Consider the following 25,646-nt stretch of genomic DNA (forward strand, 5'->3'; position numbering starts at 1 on the left):
AAGCAGCGGCTGGAGCCAGAGCCAGGACGGGGCTACAAGGCTTGGAGCTGCTGCGGGCTGCGGGGAGGCTGCGGCGCGGCTCTTACCCATGCTGAAGGCCGTCTGGGTCACTCTCCTCAAGAGCAGAGGTGCTGGAAGTGGAGCTGCAGCTCACTGTCTGCCTTGCTGGGGTGGGTTGTGTTGTGCCAAGGCTGCTTCGAGGGGGCCTTATATACACGGCAAAGGGGTGGGGGGAGAAAGCAAACTGCCAAGGGAGGAGCCATCGCTCCTAAGCGTTTGGGAGGTGCCAGACCAGCGCTGTGGCTTGTTTCCGCCTTGCTAACCCCCAATCTCGAGGAAAGATCTGCTGCTCCATGCAGGTCTTTTCCTTCAACACAACCACCCGTATCTGATCCTGGGGCTCTGCTGGTTTCCAATGGACTTCTCCACGCTCTGGCGGCCTCCAGGTCCCAGACGAGACTCAGCTAATTAAAGCCATCCCCCATACCCACGTTGCTGCCATACAAATGTGCAGCGGCTGCAAATTCCATGGCAGGGATGGGAGGTCCAGTGAGATAATCGGCCCCACCAGCAAAATGACAAGCTTTGAACATACGGAGGCCACCAAAGACACCTCTGAAATCTGGACCCTGACAGAAGGCACGTCTCTGTCTGAGGGCTGAGCTGAAGACACGGGCTCCCTGGCGTCAACTCCAAAAGCCAGGCCCAGGGGTGCCTCTGCCCATAAAGATGTTCTGAGCTCCTACGGACCGTCACCTGGGATGCAGCGCTCCGAGGGCAAAGGGGGCTCCAACAGCACTGGCATCAGAAGAGACTCGAGTGACTGCTTGCATCTCCCAAACAGCTAGAAAAGACGTCAGGCGAGAAATGGGTGCCTCAAGACGTACAATCTGTGCCCCTGTTGATGCAGCACCTGCACCATCAAGAGATGCCTGCTGCCTCTCAGGTCCGCATCTCCACATGGAAAGTCAGTCCAGCTGGGGAAAATAGGAACCTTTAGGATTTGAGGCAATTCAGCATAGAAACTGCCTGAGCAGTAGCCCCTTAGTCCCTCCACCTCACTGAAGCAGAACGATGCCATGTAACTAATGACAGAGATGTCTCCACATCCACCTGCTTGGACAAAGTGCAGCTCCGAGGGACAGGACGCAGCCAGCGAGCTGCAGGGCTGCACCAGGGGAATCTTCTCACCGTGCCCATCAACGCACTGCACAAATCCCACCGAAACACAGACTCACCGAATCCCACAGCAGGCACCAGTACTGCAAAGTGCCTGGCACAAGTGCAGTTGAAACTGGCCTAAACTGCCATGAAACACCCACAGGAACAGCAGAGATCTCCGTTAAAGGGAATGAGGTGTTGGATAGAAGAATTTTGGAAGAAGATGAGATGACCATGAGCATGGCTGCCACCAGCTGCCAAACTAAAGCAGGAAGAAAACACCAAGCGCTGTGGAAGGGGAACAAATATCATATCTTGTGGAAGAACTCCTCAATCAGTGGGCAAATTACACGGGATAAGTAATTGCTCCATGTAGGAATGCAGAAACATCTGACAGTGCCATTAAAGCAGCCCTCCGGAGATCTCTATCAGAAGAGATAGCCCGTCTCACTGGGGCTGTAATTAATGGCTCTCTGGTTCCAGAACAGCACTTTAAACAAGCGACAGGCGGACACAGGAGTAGCCTGGCACCAGGCACCAGTGCCCAGTTTTAAGCAATTTCTCAAATAATTAGCACACTACCCAGAGGCAGGTGGGCGCAGCTTGCCAAATGCTTTGTTTCAGGCAGTAGAAAAGAAAACGTCGGTTTTTTATGCAGGCTCGTTCTCACTCCTTCCACAAAGAGTGGAAATTTCAGTTTCCAGGCTGGCGGGATTCCCGAACACGTGCTCCAGGCAATGGCGACCAGAGCATGCTGCCTACTGAGGGAAACTCAGGACTGACAGGACGACGCAGCCGCAGCTCTGATCCAGCAACGAGAACTACAAGTCCAGCAGCTGAGACCGGCAGTAGGCAGAACGGAACCCAGCACGCAGTGGCATGAGGTGAGCCGGAGGGTGAAAGGCCAGCAGTGATGGTGGGCACATGGGGGGCTGGCTGGCATTTCCCTACGTAGCAGAAGGAAGCCCTCAGTCCAGGAGCAGCTCCCCAGCCGGAGCTAGCTGTCCTCCTCAGAGGAGGTTCAGGCGTTGTCCGCGAGGCGCTGCCGTCCTTGTTTCCCGGCGGGCAGGAAGCACAGCCGGGCCAGGGACGCAGGAGCAGCTCCTGCCCCGTCAGAGGCGATGTCAGGCACTCGGATGATGCCTCTTTGCACACTTCTGCTGTCACAGCGCACATCTCTCACTGCACCGTCTTCTTGCACCTGCACACCTGCTAATTAAAGAGTTCATTAGTCCTCCGCTCATTAACAAAGTTTGCTGGTCATCCTCTTTTTGGCTTTCCTTGGTGACGTCTTTGGCAGCCCTCACAAAACCAAGCTGTGGGCTGTAGAGTTTTCTAATTAAAACCGATAGGAGGAAGGATAAGAGCCGGCTCAGCAACACCACCAAGCGAGCCATGGTCAGCGGAGAACACAATCCGTGCCGTCTGCTCTCGGCCCAAGGAAAGCTCCCCGTGGCAGGCAGAGATGGAAGCCGCGACATGGGAGACGCAATCAGGGGCTTCACTGCACAGCCCACACTGGGGTGGCAGCTACTCCCCTCCTCCCGACCATCTCTCCCAACCCTGATAGGAAAAAACACGCTATAATTTTGATAATGGGCAGGACGAGGTGATGCAACCCACTGCAGGCTGGCACAGCACACTAAACGCGGCAGGAGAAGACCTTGCTTCACCAAGGACGCTACGTCTGCTCTGAACAGCCAAGCAAGAGCTCCCCGACTACGGGAGCAATCTCCAACCTTCCCCCAGTGCTCCAGGGGGACGTTCCCTCGCGTCCCCCCTCACCCTGCCATTTAACCCTACAGGTGCCCCAGGGTGTCTCAGTGTCGCTCATCCTCTCGCATTCTTAAATCCCTCTTTCCTACACTGCGTCCTGGCCTCCGTACTCCCTTTACAGCCTCCTGCCACCCCCAAACAGGGCAGCAAGGCGCTGAGCACCAGCAGAGTTTGGAAAGCCTGGAGTCAGTGCCAGTGTCCCAGCAAAAAAAAGCCAGGGGAGGTAGGTTGTCCTGGACCTTCCCAGGCTCCCCATCTCCCAAGGCTTTCATTCTGTTACGGTCTATTCCCCTCTTCAGGAGCAGAAGGAAAAACTACACCATCCATCCCCTGAAGATGTTGTGAAACAGAGCTTTGCTGGCCAACTCGAAATTCATGTCACAGGGGAACACAGAGTGAACCCAGCTGAGCTCACCTCCTGCCAGGGCAGAGGGGAGAGCAGAAGGATGGTGAGATTCCTGGCAGACAATCTCCCCGCCGGCTGCGGATCCCCTGGGGAGCAGCATGAAGTCGATGGCAGGCGGCACAGCTCACGGCACATAGGTGGCGGCAAGACACAAATGGCTCCTGGGACAACACAACAAGAGCCTACCAAAGGCATGTGAGAGAAAGAGCGCGCTCAAAACTCTGCGCAAAGCGAAGATCCACCACCCTGGATCTCTTGACCAGTTCACTGAGCGGAGACAAACCAAATGTCACAGGGCTACTGGCCTCACACCTCATACACGCAGTGCCCTTCAAAAAACATCACTTCAAAACATTCCCACGTGCAGGCTACCAGGTTTGCCGCAGGGAATATGAGCATAGTGTAACTACACCCTTCTCCCCCACGCACCCCTCTGCCTTTCTCCCACCACTCTTCCAGCCGCCCCTTCCCCTCCAAATGAGCAGCTTGCTGCTGGAGCAGGAGTCACAGGGGAGGGGGCAGAAAGGTCTGACCAAAGGCACGGCAGCGGTGGGATCACCCCTCCCCGCTACAGCCCACAGCTACAACCGGACAAACCCCTCCAAAACCCACATCCTTAGGTGGTGATTTCAGACGCCGTGTAATGAGGAGTGACTTCAGGCTGCCACTGAAGGGCCCTGCCAGGGGCAGCCACAGGCAGATGGACGGTGAGTCACGTTCTTGGCAGCGCCGTTTTCCGACGGATCAGATCCTTCAGCCGCCTCCTCCCACCGCGCAATCGCTCCATCTGACACCAGAGGAGTGGCAGCACCACGCAGCTGGGGAGGACGGACGGGCAGGACCTGCTTCTTCTCCTCTTTCCTGCCTCTGCCTGAAGACGGGCACTAGCAGCGTTCCTCAAAAGTCCCTACGAGCATGGCACATCAGACGCCACGCTTACAACAACTGGAATCAAGAATGGTTGACCTTCCCCCCCTGACGGAGGTGGAAATGTAAACCAGGAATACGTACACTGAGCAGTTTATCTGAACATTTCAGGTCCCCATCCAAGGACTCATTTTATACTTCTCTGTACGTAACAAGGCACTTCCCTACAGTCTTAGACCCAAAAGTAGGGGTCAGCCTCCAACAGAGAAGTAGAGAGCTTGAGGTAGCAGACCGAAAATAGGTTTTTTAATGGTAACTCTCATCACAACTGCTCTGGCTTCACCTAAGCAGAAACTGTTCTCCATTCTATAACCTTCCCAGCTAATAACTGAGAAATAATATATCTTGCTGTCCTCCTGCACTTGTTGAAAATACTACAAATAGTCTCTCTTTCTGGTATAAACACATTTACTTGTCTTGGAGATGACCTGGCAGCAGAAATATAAATGAATCTGCAACCTCAAATTAACCATGAATGAGCGAAAACTAGGAAATAATTAGCTGTGAAGGAACAGGCAAGCTGCACTATGCCCTCCTGTGGTCACCTGGAAGATCATCTACTTTCTTTAACGCCAAAAACTGAAGTCACGCTGGTGCACTGGGAGGCAGTTTGGAAGTACCACGGGCTGCAGAAGGCTAGGTCACGTTCACTGGTTTCTTCACGTTCTTGCCTAATTCCCAAGAGGTCATGATTCAGCAAACAGTATGAAATAGAGTGTACAGACCCAGAGTTTTGTGTGCTTGTGAGTAAAGATGGATTTTGGCCAGTGGGTGAAACCTCTACACTAGTACTGAATGAACACGTGAGTATCATTTTTTTCACCCTCCAGACATCTGGGCCTACTCCGCATTCACCAACTTATTTTGTTTCGCTGCGTTTGTTTCTTCCACTTCGAGAAGCATGAGGGAGACGATGGTCAGTCACTAGAGCGAGGCTTCACACCACCTCCACAGATTCTCCAAAAAGCAGGCATTTAGCTAACGTCTGAAATTCCGGGTTCCATTTCCAATGGGCTGTGGGTATTTGCCATGACAGTGTCCCCCCAGAAACCTCCATGAAGCCAGTGAAGCCTACGGTAAAGCCTTCAGGGTAAAGCTTCCACAGCAAAGCTCATCTTGCAATAAAGTAGGCCCAGACAGGCACACACACTAAAAGCAGAATCTCTGCTACGGACGTGGATCCCATAAGCACAGCGAGACCCATTTGGTTTCCTCCCAGAATCATGAGAAACTCTCTGCTCACAGCTTACCTTTTTCAGCACCCGGATTAGCCGATGTTAGGAAAAAATGAAATATTTTCATTCGAGTGAGTCCCACACTTTGCTTTTCTCTTCCTTCTCTAAGCACCTTTTTGCATTTAACATTTGCCTTTTACAAGGAATAGGAGCAATCCGCCCTTCAGTAGCTGTACACACTTGTATTCAGGGGCATTCCCAACTGGGGTTTCAGGACAGGACGCAGACTGGAGCTGGAATGAGAGACCTCCGTCACCCTGCAATACACTGATGGACTCAGAAGAGCCAAGTTCGTGATCTGTGGTAAATCACGACCCACAGTCGCTAGCAGAGCGAGAGACACTCCCAGCTGTACTCCTGTACTGCAGGGAGCCAGGCTGCAGCCTGCCCTCAGGTGGCCACGTGGAAGATCATGTACCTTTTCCAATTTAAAGGACTCGGTCGTCTAAGAACTAGGCGTGAAAAAAAATACAGGCTCCAGCAGTATTGGCTGGTAGCAAACGATTTCCTGACAAATTAATGACTTTCCTGGAAAGCAGGAGACAGTTCAGACACTGAGCACCCACTGTAGCCACTCAGCATGGACGACCAGCAGCGTTTACGCAGGTTGGCAGTGTGTACTCCATTCTTGAAACCAGTCCCTTTGCAAGGAAAACAGCGCAGCAGGATGGTTTAAACATCACCCATTTCTAAAAAGAAGCTGCCGAAAATGGGCTTGTACATCAAGGTCGTGTCATTTAGAAAGATTTCTGGCTTTACAAGGTCCTAACTGAACTGCTTGTTGCAGGTTTCAAAGAGACCGAGTGGCAGCAGCCCAGCTGCCCTATGTTAAAAACACAAAATTGAACTCTCCAAGCCTGGTTCCAAATATTTTAGGCAAGACAGGAAGCAGTTACATGCAGAAGTCTTGATTATAAAGCCAGATCTGTCAGCTAGATGAGGATTTTGCTGTGGAAGCACAGCAAAAAGGCAGAAAAAAACCTCTCAAAATGCTCCAGCGGGAAGTCCCATTAACACGCTGCTCCTCCGACACTGCTGCCGTGATTCCAGCGTTACAACCGAAGCTCAGCAGGAAGCAGCAGAGGCTGGCAATGGACACAGATGGAACGCAACACATCCAGGGAGGCAGAAAAGAGAGTCAGACCCAAGAAACAGCTTGGGGAAGATGCATGAGGAACTGGCGAGAGAAGAAAGGGCGGACTTGTGAGTGCTTGTCTGCTCCAGAAGTTGCAAGACAGCGGAAAGACTCCTGTAAGACACCCGTTGCTGGCGCCACCTGGCTCAGCACAGTCTACAGAAAAGGGTTTTGCAGTTTTCTCCAGTCTTAGAAAATGGGAGAGAATCTTTGCTTGCAATAATGGGAACAAAGGCAGTTTCAGCAAAAGTAAATTCCTCATCAACGGATTTTTAGACCAATGACATTGTTAACTTTCTGAAATGATCTTACATTTTAAGTTCTTTGAAACAGAAAATGCTGAAATTCTTAAAAGAAAAAAAAAGTGAAGTTCCACCTGACTTGAAGAACAATTTTATTGTTGATTTTTTTATAACAGCAGTGCACAAATGTTAAAATATAACCCAGCGCCATAAACATGTGGCTTCAGATTAGATACACATGATTTTTATGTCTGCTGTGAAGCACTGAGTACTTTATGAGCAAATTAAGCTTTGCAGGGACAGGAGACTTTGGCTCTGGGGCAAGCCCACGGAATGTATCCTTCTTACAGAGTTATTAAGGAACAGCTTCTCCACCGCCAAACCGTGGCAAGGCAAACTGGCACCAACCAAGGCAAATAGTCCTTAAAAGACTGGTGACCTCGGCCTTGAAGCCTACAGTCAATTGTGATTACACCGGACCTTGCGAAAGAGGAAGGAGCGGAGCAAACGTGATGCATATTGTGTTTCAGAGAGATTCGCCTGCCTGCCTCAGAATGAGAAGAAAGCGGAGCCTCTGTGGCTCACCCTAATGGAAGTCTACACTTAGACAGCAGGCAAAGCTCCAGCTGAACCGATTCACCTACATGAAAGAGAAGTGGAGGGTAGGGAGGAGAGAGAGGGAGAAAGAGAAAAGACATAAAGAGAAAAAAGAAACCATCTCCATACAACAATTACATCCAGATATCAGAGGTACAGTCTCCACCAGGGTAACGAATCTCATGAGCTAGGACAGGCCCATCAGGTTCCTTCCCAAAATCCACTAGGAAGTTTTTATTCACTTTCAATCCACCTCTTTCAGTATCCACATCAATCTGCAGCATAACAGAGCCTTCCCTGAAAAAGGGACAAGAAAACAGATATTGGGAAAAGGATTCATATTTGTCGCTCTTCTCTTCCATATTTGGGCAGGATTTGTCTCCATTTAATATAAAACGGAAAGAACCCCAGATTTAAATTGGGGCTTAGCAGGTCTCAAAAGTGAGTTACATCACCTCAGTGAAACCCGCAACCTCCAATTGGCAATGAAGGGGTGAAAATTAACAGCCGTTGTTACTTATAAAGGAATAGGCAAGCTGCACTATGCCCTCCTGTGGCCATCTGGAAGATCATCTTCTTTCTTTCATTCCAAAAAAACAGAAATTCCTGCTGATAACACTCAAAGGCAGTTTGGAAGTACTATGGATTCCAGGAGGCTAGGTCATGTTCACCGCTTTCTTCCCATTCTCATCTACTTCCCAAAAGATCATGATTTCAACAAATAGTGTGTGCAGACCCCAACTCCTGCGTGCCTGTTGAGAGGGATGCACTCTGGCCGGCGGGTGAAACACCTAGGCTGGTAGGCTGTGTATAAAAAGTTACAGGATTCAGTCTCCCTGTGTGGGAACTTTGCTCTACGGACCAGCCGGCATACGCATAGCACTATTTAAGAAAGAAATCTTGAACATGAGCTTGTACAGCCATCCTTGTTTACCAAAGTTTTCTTACTTGACAAGATCTGGGTAGAACTGCTTGTCCCATCCACTGTAGAGAGAGCTGCTGACATACAGTCTCTTCCCGTCCAAGCTAAGCTGAATCATCTGAGGTCCACCTGGCACCCTCTTCCCCTAAAATTACAATAGAGAACAAGGTGCTCAAGACAAGCTGCCACGGAGGCTGAACAGAAGACATGCAACAGCAAGGAGAAACAAAACAGCACGGCAGTTCTGCTACTCGGAGGACCATCCAGCACTCTCAGATCCTTGACGCAAGAGCACCAAATCCCCTGTTTTGGAGAGAGAAGAGTTTTTTTGGGGAGTCTTACTCCTTATTAATGGGGAGCCTTGGAGCCAATCTCGATGAGTTCCATTTAGCTCACAGAGCTAGTAGTAAAGTAAGAAAGTAAGGGCTGAAGGATTCAGGTTGCTGTACTTAGATGGAAACATCAAAAATCAAGCAAGAGGTGGGTGGCATAACCCAGCTGAAAATAAGATGTCTGTACTGCAGCTAGGTCCCAGGCTGTACCATGAAGAAAAGGAGGATGTGAACTTCCCAAAACCGCCCGCAGTGACCAACAGATCTCAGCCATGACCATATTCAGTTGCGTATCCCGTGAGACTTTCCATAGGTACCTGCCTTGACAGTAATAATACTAATGCACATTGATAGTGACCAGAGACAATTAATGCTCTCTGATTTTTCTATCACGATGCCAGGTGCCATCGAACTCTTTACACACACGCACACACACAAGGAGCACCGTAGAACACCACACGGGCTGGTTTAGTGCTTCAGCCACCAGTTGGTGAAAAATTATCAGAAGCAATGATGGCAGTGTGATGGATGCACACCGCTTTAGATTAGCAAGCTAACAGCAGCAGGGAAGATGTCATTACGCAGGCTTCAGTGCAGTTGAACAGCTTGTCCAATTCCACCAGGGACCCAGAAGACTCACCGGGGTTTACTAGCTCCATCCATGCTGAAATGTGATACCTGCGCAGGCTGCAAGCCAAGACACAAACTACCTCAGTTACTGCTTTATTCGTGGTACCTTTGACTGAGGTGTAGGGACATTTTGAACTAGATTACAATTAGCAGAGCACTGACGATGCGCCCGTTAGCAAAACTTACTTTGATCACAAATGGCTCTGGCTGACACTGCAATTCCTTGTCTTCCACCACAGTTACAGGCCCACCTTTAGTGATGCTGCCTCCCAGAAACACCTGTAACCAAGGGGATGCGTGAGAGCAGGCGTCGGCTACCAAAGGAAAGTGAAGGCAATATAGTGACAATTCTCAAGCAAAAGTAAATTGTCATTGTCTCCTTTTTAAAAAAAAAAGGAAATAAGACGACTGTACTGCCCTTGTATGTGGCAGCTTTTCTGATGCGTCCTCACCTGTCCCACCAGCTTGGGCTGGCGGGTGTTGGAGATATCGTACTGGCGGATGTCTCCATGCAGCCAGTTGCTGAAGTACAGGAACCGGTCATCCAGCGAGATGAGGATATCAGTAATAAGACCTTCAAGAAAATATTCAGTAGCAAAGTCAGGAAACGGACAGGACCAGCAACAAATAAGACCACAAACCTATTATCTTTCAAAATTCTAGTCATAGTAGCCACAGAAGAATATGTTAAATACGAGTTGGACAATCAAACATCCTTGGAAAACCAGTGCCTACTCAAAGGAGGTTCGGGCTTTCCCAGCATTCCCAGGACCATTCCTGAATACTGTGAGCTCATCCTCAAAGATCCAAAAAGTATTTTTCTAGAAAAACTGACCTCAAGCATTGTGCAGCATGGGAGCAGTGGTCTGACAAACCTCCTACTCGGTGGCTCATATGCAAGGCTAATCTGGTTACATCAGAAGCGTTACACAAAGAACGCAAACAGAAATGCAGTATTTTACAAGGGAAGTGGTTGTCATTTAAGGATAAGATTTTGCAAAAAGCTACACTGTACCACGGAACTGAAGAGGACAACTCCCCATTTCTTTTCCCACCATGCTCACACTAACCAGGCATGTCAGGGAGAACCCATCCTTGCACCTTCTTGCTGGGTACTTCAATCACCTTCTCTGCGGCCCAGTCTCCTTTCTGCCGAAGGCACAGGAAGGAACACAGCGTTATTACTGCCTTGATGTTAGCCAAGAGGGATCAGCTATGCACGACAGAGGGGAGGGGAAGCAAACAGTGCTATTTATTTAATAGGGCCTGTACAGAGGTGATACGCACACCGCAAATAAGCGTTACCAAGGGGTGAGGATGGTAACTATACTGCCAGTGAGAATGTTAATGATTACGCTATGCAATAACATCTCAAACAGATTGCTGTAACAGTAGCAGAACTGAAGACTGCTGATCTCCTACAGCTTGGTGTCCTCTCTGTCCCCAGCTCACCCTCTAAAATGGAAAGAGCTCCACTCCCCTCTCCATGACCCCCAGCACCTTCCCTCCCTCTTCTACCTTCAGGTCTTCCCTGTGCTTCCCAATACCGGCTGAGCAGCAGGCAGCACACATGGACACCGGTGACAAGTCTCACGTGTTCTGATCAGCTGCCCCATTGACAGACGTTTGGCGACCAGCGTGCAGGCCAGAGAGCAGGCCGTGGAGCCAGTGCTGCAGCCCTTTCCCCAGTGCCAGTGCTCATGAGATTGTCTCATGTTCAAGTGATCACCAGTGTTCCTACCATTGGCAAGACCTTCCCCTCTTTGAGACTTTCACAATTCATTAACTGTGATTAAACTGATCAACAAGTTCTTGCGGAGGGCAGGAGCACTGGAAGTGGGGCTGACAGAGCAGCACCATGACCTCTTAAGCTTCCCTTCCTTTCAGGATCAGGCTGCTGGAAATTTGCAGGCTGGGCATCAGCAATCCGGCTGCAGAGATACTCAAAATGCCCACCAGCTGCAACTGCTCAAAGATGAGGGACGACATGGTAGCTTCAGAAAGCCGCAGCGCTGGCGTGTGTGCAGGCTGCCATTGGAAGGTTTGCTCCCTGACACAAAGTTAGAGCTTGGCTAGAATTAGACTGGAATGAGAAGCTGTATTTTTTTTTAAGCTGAATTCTACTGTTTCCTAAGTGATCAGCGTATTTCTGAAACAACTCAGTTCGAGCTTCTGTATTTGTCACAGCTTTCGTTACTCACCTCTGTCTTGTAGAACCGATGCACGGCACCGCTCAGAGCACATCCAACGAACCCTTCTGCAGCATCCGGATTGTGGAGGAATCGGATTTCCAAAGGTATGGAGCCCTGCCCTAAGTCAACTGCCTGAATGTAGGCGTGAGTGCTCCAGTCCCACACATTAATGCGGCGGCCGTAATGCCCTGATGGATTGGGACAGACAAAAATAAGCACAGAAGATATTATTTTAACAAGGAATCACTTTAAGTTCTGAGAGTTTAACCAAATGCTCCCTCACCTCTTGCTACATCAGCTGGGTTAAACCCATCCGCCAAGACTTTTGGGGTTCCCCATTCAGTGCTCATCAGGACATTGTGTCGTGGCTGATACCAGAAGTCATAGCCCAGGGGGGGTACCTTCTCCCCGTTCTCCCAGTTTCCTTTCACTTCAAAGGTCTCTCCATCCAGCAAAATAAAGCCACCTGATATAAAAACAGAAAACTATGTTTGAGGACATTCACACGGATTCACAGCTTTAAATAACTAAATGGTATATTCATCTTTAAATGTCTGTTTTCTAAACGCTCTGTAAAATGCAACCTATGCTTAAGGAAAATTTTGTGATTCCGTTAGTATCGCTTTTGTGGACTGAAGCAAATGAAAGCTGGATTTTTAAAGAAGTTTATCACCCTGTAATGATTCTTTTAAGCTTCAGTTTGCTCTATTTCCACTCAAGTCATTCCAATAAATCAGTCAGCCCTCGTAGAGTACGTTTCAATTAAGGGATATCTTAGAGAAGATCCTGGAGGAGTCACCTCTGGTTTTCTTTGCTTGCCACCAGTATCCTTGAATTGCGTACATAACATGTCAGGGACATGTATGCCCACAATCCAGAAGAGAAAAACCCTGTGAAAAGGAGTAGGGTTCACCACTTACCATCTGAAGTGTATTTCTCCTAACAGCTCTTTAGATGTCAGGTGTTTTATGTCTGAATAGGTAATAAAATTTCTATGCAAGAATCCTTCAAATTCTTAAACAGAAAATGCAAGCTAGAATAGCCTGAAAGGCTTTATTTTCATTAGACAATAAGACGAAGAGGATTTAGGTTGGCAACAGAATCTTTCATGCCCAAGTCACAAATACTGAGCTGATACAGATTATTTTCAAAAGCAATTCTTCCTTGCTCCACGCTAAAGGGGGACAAGTGAAAAGTTAATGGGTTCCTTGCTCATATTATAAGCACTAGAGCTGGTCTTCTTTAGCAATATATGTGAAAGACTGAGGCATGGAAGCTGAAATCATCGACAGTCCCATAGAGGTTCCTCCACATCAGGTGTGAATTGCTGTGGCAGAGCTATGTCTGTACAGCTTACGTGGCAACTGAAGTATTTATTCTATAGTTACTTAAAGAACCGCTGGAATGGTTACGTGCACAAAAGAACTGTAAGCTCTTAACAATTCTTCTAGCTTGCAGCCTGTACTATACCACAAATACTTTTCCAAAGTAATGAAGGGGATGAATACCTTTTCCATTGCCAGAAGGGTCGCCCAAACAGCTGATTAAGATGTCACCACTGCCCAGACAGTGAGAGGTGTGAGGATTAGCCACGTTACCCTTCCAGAACAACTCCACTGGCTCAACAACCTAAAATGAGTATACACAGTCATAGTCACCTTCTCTGAGATCACTACAGAATACCAGTCTCACCCCTAAGAGGGAGTAATACATTTACTCATATTTTGGTGCAAGATTTTTGTGTGTAGTTTATCAATAAATTGCATGAGTTTCAAAACTCCCACAAGTTCCTAATACTTGACAAAAGCTTCTATAACTGTTCCGACTCTCCTATTCTAATTTGAAGTTGGAATCCATAAAATCACTCTCTCTTGGTCAAAACATAAGAAATAAAACCCCAGCTTGAAGTCATCTAAATATACCTTATGGATTCTAGGAGCTCGCAAGTCTGTTCCCACATCCACCACATAAATGCGAGAAGAGATCAGACTTGGTAGAATCAGACGATTCCTTTTCTTTGTGGCATCCCCAAAGCAGCTGCTACAGGCGTTCCACCCTGAGTGATGGAGCTCGTCCTTAAGATTCGGCATGGGCAGGCGATGGATCACCTACAAAGCCAGAGACAACCTTAAGATTCAGTCTACTATAGTTTTTCCCCTAGGCAAAGAAATGGGTCTTTATGTCAAAGCATAAATTAATAAAGAGCAGAAGGAAACTGCTATTTGTTATTCAGGAAGCAGATTCAGCCTGAGATCTGCAGAGCTGAAGCTGTAAAGGGGGAGAAGGAAGTTGGACATCACGATTGCACAGCATTTGTTAAATGTTGTATGCTACGAAATGAATCCAAATCTTTAAAAGCCTCTGCCCAATTAAGGAGACATGGAATAATGATATGGGAAAAAACAACAGAAAAAAATATGACTTGTCCACGTGCTGCAAGTCTCTGACTTTACACCATTTACCTGATTACAGCTGGGGCTGACTGTAGCAAACTGACACGTTAATTTGCACTCTTGCTCCTGATTACTTTTCCTCTGTGTAACTAGGAGAAGTTGAAAGATTAGAGCTAAGTTTGTCAAAGTTTTAGGAGATTTGTTTCCTCCGCTCCTCTGCAATAAAACCCTAAGCAGTGGCTATTTAAAAAAAAGAACAAATTATGAAGATCTTTGATGTGAAACCAGATTCGCTGCTGCGGTCCAAAGTATCTTCAGCAATTTGAGTCGTATTTAAATGCAGTTTAGTGTACACCACTTGCAGTGACAAACTGAGCTAAGGACAGCCTTGCCGATAGTTTGGATCTGGTATATTCGTAGCTAACTACCTACAGCTTTCCATTTATAAAGTAAATGGATTAGATTTATAATGCCTAATGTGTAGAATTTCCTGGGATATCCGACATCCTACATTATAAACTCTGTCTACACTACTGACATACCCCGAGGAAATACCAGCTTCCAGAGCTTAATACTCATGCTAAGTATAAATCAGCAACAGTGTTACAAAAAGAACAATCAAAATCCTAAGCACAAAAAACGCTCTGAAAGTGTCTTGAGACTAACAGGATAAATGTTAGCTTTGGGTAACCTAGTAAGAAAAACAGCAGGGGATTTGATTGGTTCTCAACACAAATACCTACTTGAAAACGATTATGAGAAAAGAAAAAGAAAGATGAAGTCAAACCAGAGCGGGGAAGGAAAGGCTGCATGAGATCCAAAGTTCACAACTGGAAGGGTCACGAACCAGGTGAGAAGTAAGACTAGAAATGGAGGACGTGCACGCAAATACACACCAGCCGAGAAAATGGTACCTGACAGTAGTGTGGAGATTTGGGGTCGACATCCACAGTGGCCAGGTAGTCGGGCTTCTCTATCCCAGTGTTCCTGTAGATACAAGGCAGGTACACAATCTCCTCCCGGGGACCTTGCAAGGCACAAGTCTTGTTTAATGCATCAAAAGAACGCATTTTTACAAAAAGCTGTGGTTAACTTTAAGGGAATCTTCTCCGGATTGAACCTCTCCGTCTGTAAATTGTGATTCCTCCTGGGAAGCTGGACCTCAGTATTTCCATTTTACGGAGAAAAACTAGTAGTGTACAGCTGTAGCAGCCAGAAATCGCCAGGAGAAAGTCCTTACTCAGCTGTGGGCCCTCTCCACTCGCCCTCCTAATGTATGAGACTCTGGGGATGCAATTATTTCCCTGAAAAAGGTCGGTGCTGGAGACCACCCTCCCACCTGCAAGGCCACGGCAAGCCTCTCCTCTGCCCAGCTCCACAAGCGATGGCTCCCTGCTGCCAGGGCCCAGATCTCAGTCTACCTATGCCAAAAGCATACTCATTACAATCTATAAAATCGCGGCTTTTAAAGTCTATCAAAGGACTCAAGGCGAAGTTCTGACACTATTAAAAGCTACAGCAAAACGCCTCAAGGGCTTTAGTGAGGTTCAGGATTCAGCCAGACGTGGCCGGGAAGAACAGAACGTGACTTTTGTACAGCGGATGAGAAGCTCGCGTTGAACTATGTCACCCAGAATATCCCACAGCCTCTTGCCGTATTTCCCCCTTCTTCTGGCTTAGACAATCACTTGGGTTTGTGAGAGAGTCTGAGGGCAGCGTACAGAGCTCGCCATCCAAAACCACCAATGAAACCTATCTTTAGGTTAAACACTTACCCCAGTATTTTTAAAGCAAAGCTCTATTTTGCAGCATAGAAAAGCAGAAGCTTGCTGAGCGTTAACGACCTCGGCCACGCAGACATCTAAACCCAGACCCACTTTGGTTTAGTGCCACAGTGCAGTGACTCGTGGTAACAAGAGCTTGCATGCCTTGCCCAGAGTTGGGTGCAAAATGAACTAAAATCTATTCTGATATTTAAAGTCTCCTTGGCGTTGCTAATTAATGAACCATTCCGGAAGGCATCTACCCTTAGTCTTCACCTAATTGGAAAACAATTCCTTTACTGATGGCGTGGATTTAAGAAAAGATGTTACAATACTTGCCTTTCATGGCATCCAGAGGAGTTGCATATCCTGGACCACATGCTCCGCATTTCGCTAATCGGAGAAAAAAAAATAAGCTGTTTTAATCTCCAAATTATTTCAAAGCCTATCTCTATGAGGACATTGGCTTTGCATTCAGAGATTGACAAATCTTAGATCCAATTTTTACATTGCCAAACACCCATAAGTCTCACTGAGTCCAGTCAGCGCTGAGGTTACTTGAGTTTCTGAAAACATACAGAACATGACACTTCACGCTCAAAAATAATGGGAAATTTGGGCCTTCATTTCAAGGAGTTCAGCCGCACAATTTCAAAGCACATTCATATATGACAAGGGTCTGGGATTTAAGAAAATTGTGTTAAATGTTTTAGAGAGAGCTGCTGAATCACTGCCAGATGAGTAAGTAGACAGATTGCCCAATGTGAACAACCCATTTTATTATTACTGGAAAACCTCCAGTCTTTCTCTGCATATAAATGCTGAAGAAGTGGTTATTTTTAAGGATTTACAGCCTGGGTAAGAGGTGATACTGCAGGTGACCAGAAGGGACAAGAGGAAGAGGAATTACGAGCCATTGCACCTTCTCTCTATTAAAGACTCAGCTCCCCACCTCTGCTCTACGCCACTCTTCCAGCCACCACAAACCCTCCTTGAAGCAGCAATTCTTAGTCACCGCTCCCGGCTCTGCAACTACATCACCAATCGGACAACTTAGCAGGGAAACCGTAGTTTTGGAAAGCTCGAAAGGGAATCTGAGCGTCCCCTGGAGAAGAGAAGCCCACACAAGCAGAGGGAGCACCTCTGGTCCAAGGCTGGGCTCTGCGTCAGGAGGAACGCGTCGTGTCATGGTGGCAGAAGACGGAGAAGCACCAAGGGTCAAACCCAACCAACACATCTGGGCGTCTCTATGCACAAACCCTCAAAATTATATTCAAACACACTCGACAACTTCCACTCTAACACAGCCACCAGAACGCACGTGCTCAGGATTGTACCAATACGTTGTTAGGTAGAATTAAGACAATATTACCCTGAAATACTGCTTTAAGAGGCAGTTACAACATGTTGCAAGTTTATAGGCTTAAGTGACACAAATAAATCTCGACTTTTCTAGAGTCAGGGAGCTGCAGGAGCTGCACAACGCAGGAAGCTTCTCCTCCGTTCCTAAATGGAACCAGTGTGCAAGCAGCCGTTTAAAACACAAAAATATACAAGTGCTGTGCAGCAGGATGCCGGCATATTTTTTTCAATATGACATGAAGTGAAATACACGTTGCCAGAAGCAAAAATGTAGTATAGTTGCCTCCCTCCATACCTCAACTACCTGTAATAAAAATAAGGAAACCAGCTAATTATTTGCCATTCTCTGATATTTAAAGAGAGAAGTTGATAGCAACAGTTTATTTCAGAATGCCACGGATGTAAGATTTCAAATGCAGAGGCAGTGACAGCTCCAGCACCCGTTTCATCACAGAGCCTTTCTTTGAGGGCCAAATGCTCGCAGCAGCCCGCTCGCTGCCCGCGGAGGCTCCTAACTTTAAAAACTGGATCTTCGCAAAAAGAGTAATTTAGTACTTTAGGTTTAATTTCACATTCTTTGCAAAATATTTTTATCTGGAAATACAAAATATAAAGTTTGCTTTGTTCCATTTACGTCTAAGCCATAATTTAAACTTTATTCCAATTTTCTCAATCACCTAAATTAGCAGGAGCTCAGTATGCATTAGACCACAGCTTAATTAGCATTGCAAATGCAGTTTTCTGCAGATTACTTTGAGAAAAAGATTATTTGTGCCAAATTGTTTTCCAGAGAAAACATACAGCAGGATGATGAACGTTCTCTCTTCCTCCTTCCCATACACATTTTTTCTGCTTTCCCTCTGATCTCGTTCAAGCACTCTTTTATTCCGAGCCATTGTATCTCACCGCCTGAAGATACCCGCGGATGATGCAAGCCTTTCCCTGTTATACGATGCCAAGCTCATTTGTGAATACAAAATAAGGCTTTTGTCACGAAACCATGATGTGTACCATCTTGCAGCAACACGTTAACAATAATATTTACATCGCTATGTTAATAATCCGTGGTTAAACATGTTAACATTACTCGTTACGTTCCAGATCCCCCTTAATCTGGCAGCCGACCAAGTGTTTGGATACCGGAAAGCGGGACATGGTATCACACCCCTGTGGTTTGCAAAGTCCAGTGAGGACAAATGCATCGAGATTATGTTTTTTCACAGTGTATCTTACACTTTTACAGGCATGTTCTCTTAAGGGTATGTTCCCATCCACAAAGTCCACCTTCCTTGTCTTTCTAAATCAAAGAACGTGATCATTGGCTCTTGTGTCAACCTAACAGGAAGAACATTTGCATTTAGCTTTAACTGCTTCGTTACACAATTTTCCGTTTTTCACAAATTAAGTTACAATAACCCAATTCCTCCTTACCCCCATGAAGTTATATTTGTATATATACACCAGGAGCTGATAAAAATATCACTGTTCCTTTTGTTACCGTTGTCTGCAGCAATTCTCTCACATGGAAAGCAAAGCGAATTGAGGAACCCAGTCCAGTTTCCTTTTGCTCTGTATTTTTTCATGTCTCTCCATCTGTTCTGTTCCTCTTTTTGGAGAACAGGAGGGACAGTAAACCCAAGGCCACTGTCCAGTCCCCCATGAGCCACCAGTAATGATCCACCGAAAACTCCATGCAAATCAACAACGAGGTTTGTGGCTATTTTGCTACGGTTACAACAGCTGAAAATACATAAGCCACAATTTCCCACGTAAAGCATAACGAGGGACTCCCTGCAGCCTTCCATCCACTCTGTAAGTTTTAGACAAAAAGGAGGCAGTTCTCAACATCATGAATGTTATAAGAGCTTCTCTGATGGTGGCAAAGACACTGCACTCTTTCGGGTGGCAGGGAAGAATAAAACATTTCATTTCCCTCATTTTTTTGGGCACCAAGCTGTCCCACAGTGCCAAGTAAAACCTCATGCTGTGCGAGGTCAAAGGCTGGCGACTGGAGGTGTCAGCCCAACAGACCAGAAACCTCTGGGTTCATCTGTCCCCGTTACTGGGTGAGCGAAGCCACCGCGGTGCTCCGGGTCTCTGGACACAAGCGCTTCCTCTGTCAGCAGGTGACACAGACAGCTCGCTGCCTTTTCAAGGGCTGGAGAGGCTTTGGAAACGCCGAGCTCCTCAGGACACAGAAATATTGGGAAATACAGATCATCCAAAAGGACAATGAATACCACAAAACATTACAAAAGTAAGATTTAGGAGATTTTTTTTAATGAAAAACTTCTGAAAGTAGCTTTTTCTTTTTCTTTTTTTTTTTTTTAAATAAAAGGCCAATACATTTATAGTTACCTAATCAGTGCGTTAAAAGTTTTGAAGTGCTACGGAAAGCCACTGAGGAAGCTGCAGCACGAGCAAACCCTACTCAGATTAACCCAGGGCCAGTAGTAATCCGGACAATGAGGTTTATAGATTTACAACAATGGGTAATAGCATTGTAAAGAAATATCCCACCTGATAAAGTGCAGTTTCGTAGTACATTCAATAACCATTCACACAAAGAGGTATCCTTTGATAGTTTGGGTTTAACAGTGTGAAACAAAGGAAAGGTGCAGGAAAGACTTTGTCCTTTTATAGGCACTATTCTACGGCAGCAGAGTTCTCCAGCTCAGTCAAGACAACCTGGGAAGGTGCCTCGGACTCTTCACTCTAATGGGGGAGTTTAGGAGAAATGTGGCAATAAATCAGGCGTCTCTGTTGAGAGCCTAAAGTCCGGTGGAATAAATCTGGGCCAAACGGGGCTTTTTGCAGAGCCCGAGTAAAGAGAAAGCCCTCTGAAGTTAAGGCGGACGCATGGGTTAAACACCGACATATTAAAAACGAAGGTAGGCAAATCTGGTTGCTGGTATGATTGTGCTAAACTGCTGAAAAAACCACACACATGGGAAAAAGGAAACTGGAGTATCAGCTGTGCCGTATACACGACAAGACGCAGGCCTTACACAGCAAGAGACAAAAGCAGCACGTTCTTTCTGGAATACAAGTCTTTTCCCAAGTAACAAATTATGCAAGCAGACTTTAATGATCTGTTAAATTTTTGAAGAGCAGTCCAAGGCTTGATCTTCTGCACTGCCAAGAGCATACTTTTCCAAACCTTGTGACCAATCAATTACCATCATGCTACTTTAAGGTTTAAGGTGCAGTATTTAATTTACTCTTTATACACTGCCTAGCGACTTCTTACAGACTGCCGCGACCACTTAGGCAAAAATGGCATTATCCCAGGCTACACACTGAAACTTACAGTTTTTTAGAAAGCAAAGCAAAACAAATATAGTTTACTTTGTTCCTACCAAAGCGCAAAAAGATAAACATTCGCCTAGGCAGATAAACCAGACTCACTTTTGCTGAGTCAGAATTACTGGTTTTCTCTGTGTAATAAGGGCTTTTTTTACTAAGGTCTACAATCTTAACCTGGCTTGTGAAATCAACGTAACAGTGTCCATCTTGCAAATTACACAATAATACATTAACATGCAAAAAACCTTCTTAGTCCCCTCCCTCTGTTTCCTGCCCACGTATCCAAAAATGAAAGTCCATGAAAATCATATGGTCTAACATAAAAATATAAGCAAGAAGTTAAATTCTGGTCCTCGGTTTCCCGACAATCTTCCTAAGCGTCATTCACCTTCACAATGAACCAGAGCAGCGAGTCCAAACGCTTATTTCAGTTTCTAAATGCCGAGGTACTGAGACACGTTTAATGGCAGCATAAAAGGCATTTACTGATAGCATTAAAGCTACTTATTTAAAACCACAGGGGGGGTCAATAGCTTCCAGAAGTAAACCTTTCAATAGTTGGAGGAAATGCTGAACTTCAGCCCTGTGTCTCTCGTCCCCAGTCCCCTGCGCTAACAAACCCGCTGGCCCCTGCTTGCAAGTCTCCCAGCGCAGAACAGTAGCCAAGGGCAGCAGATCCTGGCCAGATCCCCGGGCTGGATCTCTTACCCATGTCGGATCGGACGCTCAGGCCGCTGGCTGTGCGCAAGAGGAAGTTCAGCTGCCGGGACTGGATTTTTGTGAAGCAAAAGCTGCTCGTTGAGGGTGATATACCCAGAAGCGAAGGGGCGGGCAGAGCTGGGGAGAGAGGCTGCCAAGGGGAGGTCCCGGAGCAGCTGGGAGTTCGTGCGGGAGGCCAGGGACAGAGATTCCGCTTCCCGGGGGAGCGGAGGAGCTTTCAGAGCTCTGTTTGAGCCCCTGTCCTCTGCTGCACTGGGCTCTGACGCCGCTGCGCCTTCCACCTGGTCCTGTTCGTATTCCAGATATGGTTATCTGGGTATTTTGTACCCAAGTAACCGCCCCGAGCAGAAACAGCCAGCATGCTTTCTAACAGCAAAAGGGGAGACAAATGTACTTTAAAACTCTACGTTTTGGGCAATGCTTCAAGTTCTCCCGGAGCTGGTGCGTGCCAGAGCGGGTCACAGCTCCCCATTGTGTCTGCTTTGGCAGGAGCAATTTTTTTAAGGTTTCATGGCCCTTCAGTCCCTTAAACAAGGCAGCTACAGACGGACAACTTGCCTGCAGAAAACGTCACAGAATTACTTCCTGAAGAAGATTCTTTCAAGATCGACAGCTGCCCCGGAATATCGGAAAGTCTGGATTTCACTCTTTATTCCATCTGGGATTCTGCTAAACTGTCCCTAATAAGAATTAGTCTATTGTTTCCCATTATTTTTTAAAGGACAGTGCCTTTTCCTAGGCAACATTACCATTACCTCTGTCATTTCCAAAACATTCTCAAGAGAGGATACTCTCGAGAGTATTTTACCACCCTGTCCCGCTTCTCTGCCATTTGCGTAAGCCACCGGTAACAGCAGAAAAATTAAAGGGTGCCGAAATGCTCCAACTATGGAAGCAACTCCCTCCATTAAGCCAAGAGATTGTCAAGGAGAGCTCATAACCTATAACTATTTATTTAGATCTATTTAGTGAACTGAGCCTTCTTCCCCTGACCACGAATTAGCCCAAGGCAGTCTGTTAACCTGTTTACCGCTTCAGACTGCTAGCTAAATATTTCATGTAAACAAATTAGCGCTCAAAAAAGCTTTTCTCCGAATTTTGTTTTCAATACTCCACAGCTGTGGTTATTTGAACTGTGTGATGGGCCACCCAAGTCATGCCTTTCTCATCTCATTTGATGGGCTTACTTCTGCTAACTGATTCAAAAAGATAATTTTTTGGGAAAAAAAAGGTATTTTTATTACTTTTGCCCACAAATCCTTAGTGTCCATCGGACTGTTCATCTTTCATTAAGAGTTCCTTGCGTATCTATCACTCTTTCTGGTCTTTTCCTCCTCAGATACAGCCTTGTCTGTCCAACAGCTCCTTCCCTTCTTAACTGTTCATTATAAAACACCACTTCACTACACGTAAGCTTGATTCGGTGGTTTTTTTAAGCTGCTATTAAAAAACGTAATTTACTTCAGAAACTCGAGAGACTATGTTCTCAGGAGACACCATGAAACACTAACTGAAGATCTGTCTTCTCCTGAAGAACCCCACTGTCGCCAAGGGGACTCCAAGGATGAAGAGGAGCTCACAAACATCACTTCAATTACAAGATCTACGCCCTGAATTTTAGGCAGAACGGGTGAGATTTCAGCCATTCTCAGCAATGACCCACTTCTGCTTCCATCAAACTTGCCCAGAGTTCTCGCTCTCCAGGTCAGCAGGAGGAAAGCCAGGCCAGCCCATGCAGCCGCTGAAGTCCCGTGCAAGGAGTAACGCTGCCGGAGAGCAGAAGAAGCACAAAATACAAACCACACAAAACTGTGCAAACTGATCAGGCAATAGTTTACTTCTGTTTAAATTCTCTGACCCAAGAAGAAACGCGTTACTGCTCAGGATGAAAATCACATTGTATTAAATCATTAGGGCTCTTGGCTCGCATCGCGTTCCACCACAGAGGCAGTGGGATCCACCACGCAGTTTGGGATGTGTCTCTCACCAACACAAAACCAGCGAAAGGCCAAGAGGAGCGTGTACACACCCGAAGGCTTTGGAACAGCCTCGGAGGCAGCCTGAAGCTGGGAAATTGCGGAAGAAACGCTGGAGACTAAAAGAAGCACGTGCCAAAGGGGGCGGCCGGGAACAGCGTGGTGAAAATGTTATAAACGGCTCATGAGGTAAAGCCCATTGAGTGAAATAGGGCTGTGTTAAAAACTATCCCCCACCAGCACCCACGAGTGCGTTCACCTAGTCCTTGGCAGGCCCGCTCCACCCCACCGCCTCTCTGCAGCTCCCGCTGCTGTGACACCCCGCGGGCAGTGCAGGCTCCTCCAACGCCTCTGGCAAACGCAGGCCTGATTTTCGTATCCCCCATCTAGGAATTAAGCTCATTAAAGTGTCATCTCCGAGATCTGCAAACATACTTTATCAAAGCAGAATACTTCTATCAACACATCTGCATGCCTTGTCTTGAGAGAAGGTTGTAATACATCATTGTACTTATGGCAGCACACAAAGAATGTGTAGGTGGGGCCAAACACACCTGTTTCTGGCCCATACCTTTTCATGGCATCCCAACTCCAAATTATGCGTTAAGGTAAATTCTGCTTTGCCTCAAAACAACCTGACTAGACGGTTTACCTACTCCACTGCTTCACATGCCAAAGATTCCCCAAAAGCTGCACTCTCCTATTCCGTGTGCCATTCATTATGTGCTGCATGGGACAGAGAACTCCGTTTTCTTCTCAAAGCCAGGCTGGGAACATGGGACAACACAGTACCTGTCCCATCCCGGCTTTTCATTACGTTTTCATTGCATTTCATGACCAATATGGAATGAGTCCAGGCATTAAGGCCAGGATTTCAAATGCTCTTACTTCTATGCCTCTTTGTGAGACTTTGCCTAGTTCATTCTCAGCAGATACAGCGTGGTGCATGTCCTCATATTTTGACACACTGTTTTTCAGATGTTTGAGCCAGATTCTTCCAAGGTGCATATAATATGAAAATTCTTTACTTTCCATCCTTGGATTATACACAGGATCTACCAGAAAATCTACCAGATTGCCCAGAAAGCCAATCGTATCCTGGGCTGCATCGGGAGAAGCGTGGCCAGCAGGGCGAGGGAGGTGATTCTCCCCCTCTACTCCACTCTCGTGAGACCCCACCTGGAGTCTCGCCTCCAATTCTGGAGCCCCTACTACAAGAGAGATATGGACGTGCTGGAATGTGTCCAGAGAAGGGCCACGAGGATGATCAGAGGGCTGGAGCACCTCTCCTACGGGGACAGAGTTGGGGTTGTTCAGTCTGGAGAAAAGAAGGCTCCGAGGAGACCTTACAGTGGCCTACCAGGATCTGAAGGGGGGCTACAAGAAAGCTGGGGAGGGACTTTTTAGGATGTCGGGTCATGGTAGGACTAGAGGGAATGGGTTAACACTAGAGCTGGGTCGATTCAGACTGGACGTTAGGAAGAAGTTCTTCACCGTGAGGGTGGGGAGACACTGGCCCAGGTTGCCCAGAGAGGGGGTGGAAGCCCCATCCCTGGAAGTTTTTAAGGCCAGGCTGGACGGGGCTCTGAGCAACCTGATCTAGCGGGAGGTGTCCCTGCCCACGGCAGGGGGGTTGGAACTAGATGTTCTTTAAGGTCCCTTCCAACCCTGACAATTTGATGATTCTACAATTCTACCAACAATTGTGCCAAGTCTTTCAGTTACAATTAGAAAAGAAAAATAAACTGTAAGCTCCTGTATATTACATATGCACAGGATGTGAAATAATGGGTTCCTCATCTTTTATTGAGAGTCCTTGTATAAAAGCACCATAAAAAGAATGAATTATCATTATTAACCATTATAAACTGCATCAGGCATGTATCAAAAAGTTCATATAAAACGACATGAAATAGGTACAGTCTGAGTTAGAAATGTTTTCTTTTCTTCGCTGCCCTGGACGAGTTTCATACTGGCCGTCTGTCACCCTCCCTGTCAACCTTACTACTGATGACTTTTTGAACTCACTAACGTGTTTACAGAATTAAGCAACTGAAAGTTATGTGTTCTGTTTGTATAATTTGTCCTGCAATCACACAAAGTGCAAAACCTCTTCAGGAGTAGGATCAGGACCTTACATTGCACTCATATTTTCATTCTAGTCTTGTAATGAATACAAACAACACCTCTCGTCCCTCCCAAACATCTCAATCCTCTCTCCAAAAAAGAACATGAGAACAAAAATCTAAATGTCATTGTCAAAGAGTACAGCAACTAAGAATTCCCTGTTGTGCATTTGGCTTGGTAGACAATTTAATACTAAGGTTTTATCCTTTTAATGTTTATGAAAACGTTGTGTCAGTTTAAATGAATCTTTATAAAACAAGCAAAATCGTGCAAACCTCAGGCAACGCCATAGAGAATGTTGCTCGAGTAAAAACTATTGCATTTAGACGAACACTGTTATTTCTTTCTTCTCTTGATTGCGCAGAACGTATTAAATCAAAGGAAAAAAGAAAAGAAATACAAACAAACGCAACACAATAATAAGCCCCCAAAACAAAAAGCCCA

At 46.5% G+C, this 25,646-nt stretch overlaps 2 protein-coding genes across 2 annotated transcripts in view; both read right to left on the reverse strand.

Annotated features, from left to right (window-relative positions):
* Nucleotides 1–6,892, reverse strand: part of LOC134526094 (methanethiol oxidase-like) — a 13,687-nt gene extending 6,795 nt beyond the window's left edge. The window contains exon 1 of the mRNA XM_063357573.1: nt 87–6,892. Coding sequence (XP_063213643.1) covers nt 87–90 — 4 coding nt within the window. The 5' untranslated portion in view covers nt 91–6,892. The remainder of the gene's footprint in view (nt 1–86) is intronic.
* Nucleotides 6,893–7,017: 125 nt separating this feature from the next.
* LOC134526092 (methanethiol oxidase-like) lies at nt 7,018–21,277 on the reverse strand. The gene is made up of 12 exons (XM_063357570.1): nt 21,088–21,277; nt 16,051–16,104; nt 14,863–14,975; nt 13,478–13,663; nt 13,064–13,184; nt 11,839–12,021; nt 11,565–11,743; nt 10,434–10,512; nt 9,816–9,937; nt 9,550–9,642; nt 8,428–8,546; nt 7,018–7,776 (listed from the first exon to the last, which is right to left on the reverse strand). Exons 1-12 carry the CDS (start codon nt 21,089–21,091, stop codon nt 7,614–7,616), a joined length of 1,416 nt encoding a protein of 471 aa, XP_063213640.1. The 5' UTR covers nt 21,092–21,277; the 3' UTR covers nt 7,018–7,613.
* Between the last annotated feature and the right edge of the window lie 4,369 nt (nt 21,278–25,646).

Source organism: Chroicocephalus ridibundus, chromosome 21, assembly GCF_963924245.1.
Source record: "Chroicocephalus ridibundus chromosome 21, bChrRid1.1, whole genome shotgun sequence".
Lineage (NCBI taxonomy): Eukaryota > Metazoa > Chordata > Aves > Charadriiformes > Laridae > Chroicocephalus > Chroicocephalus ridibundus.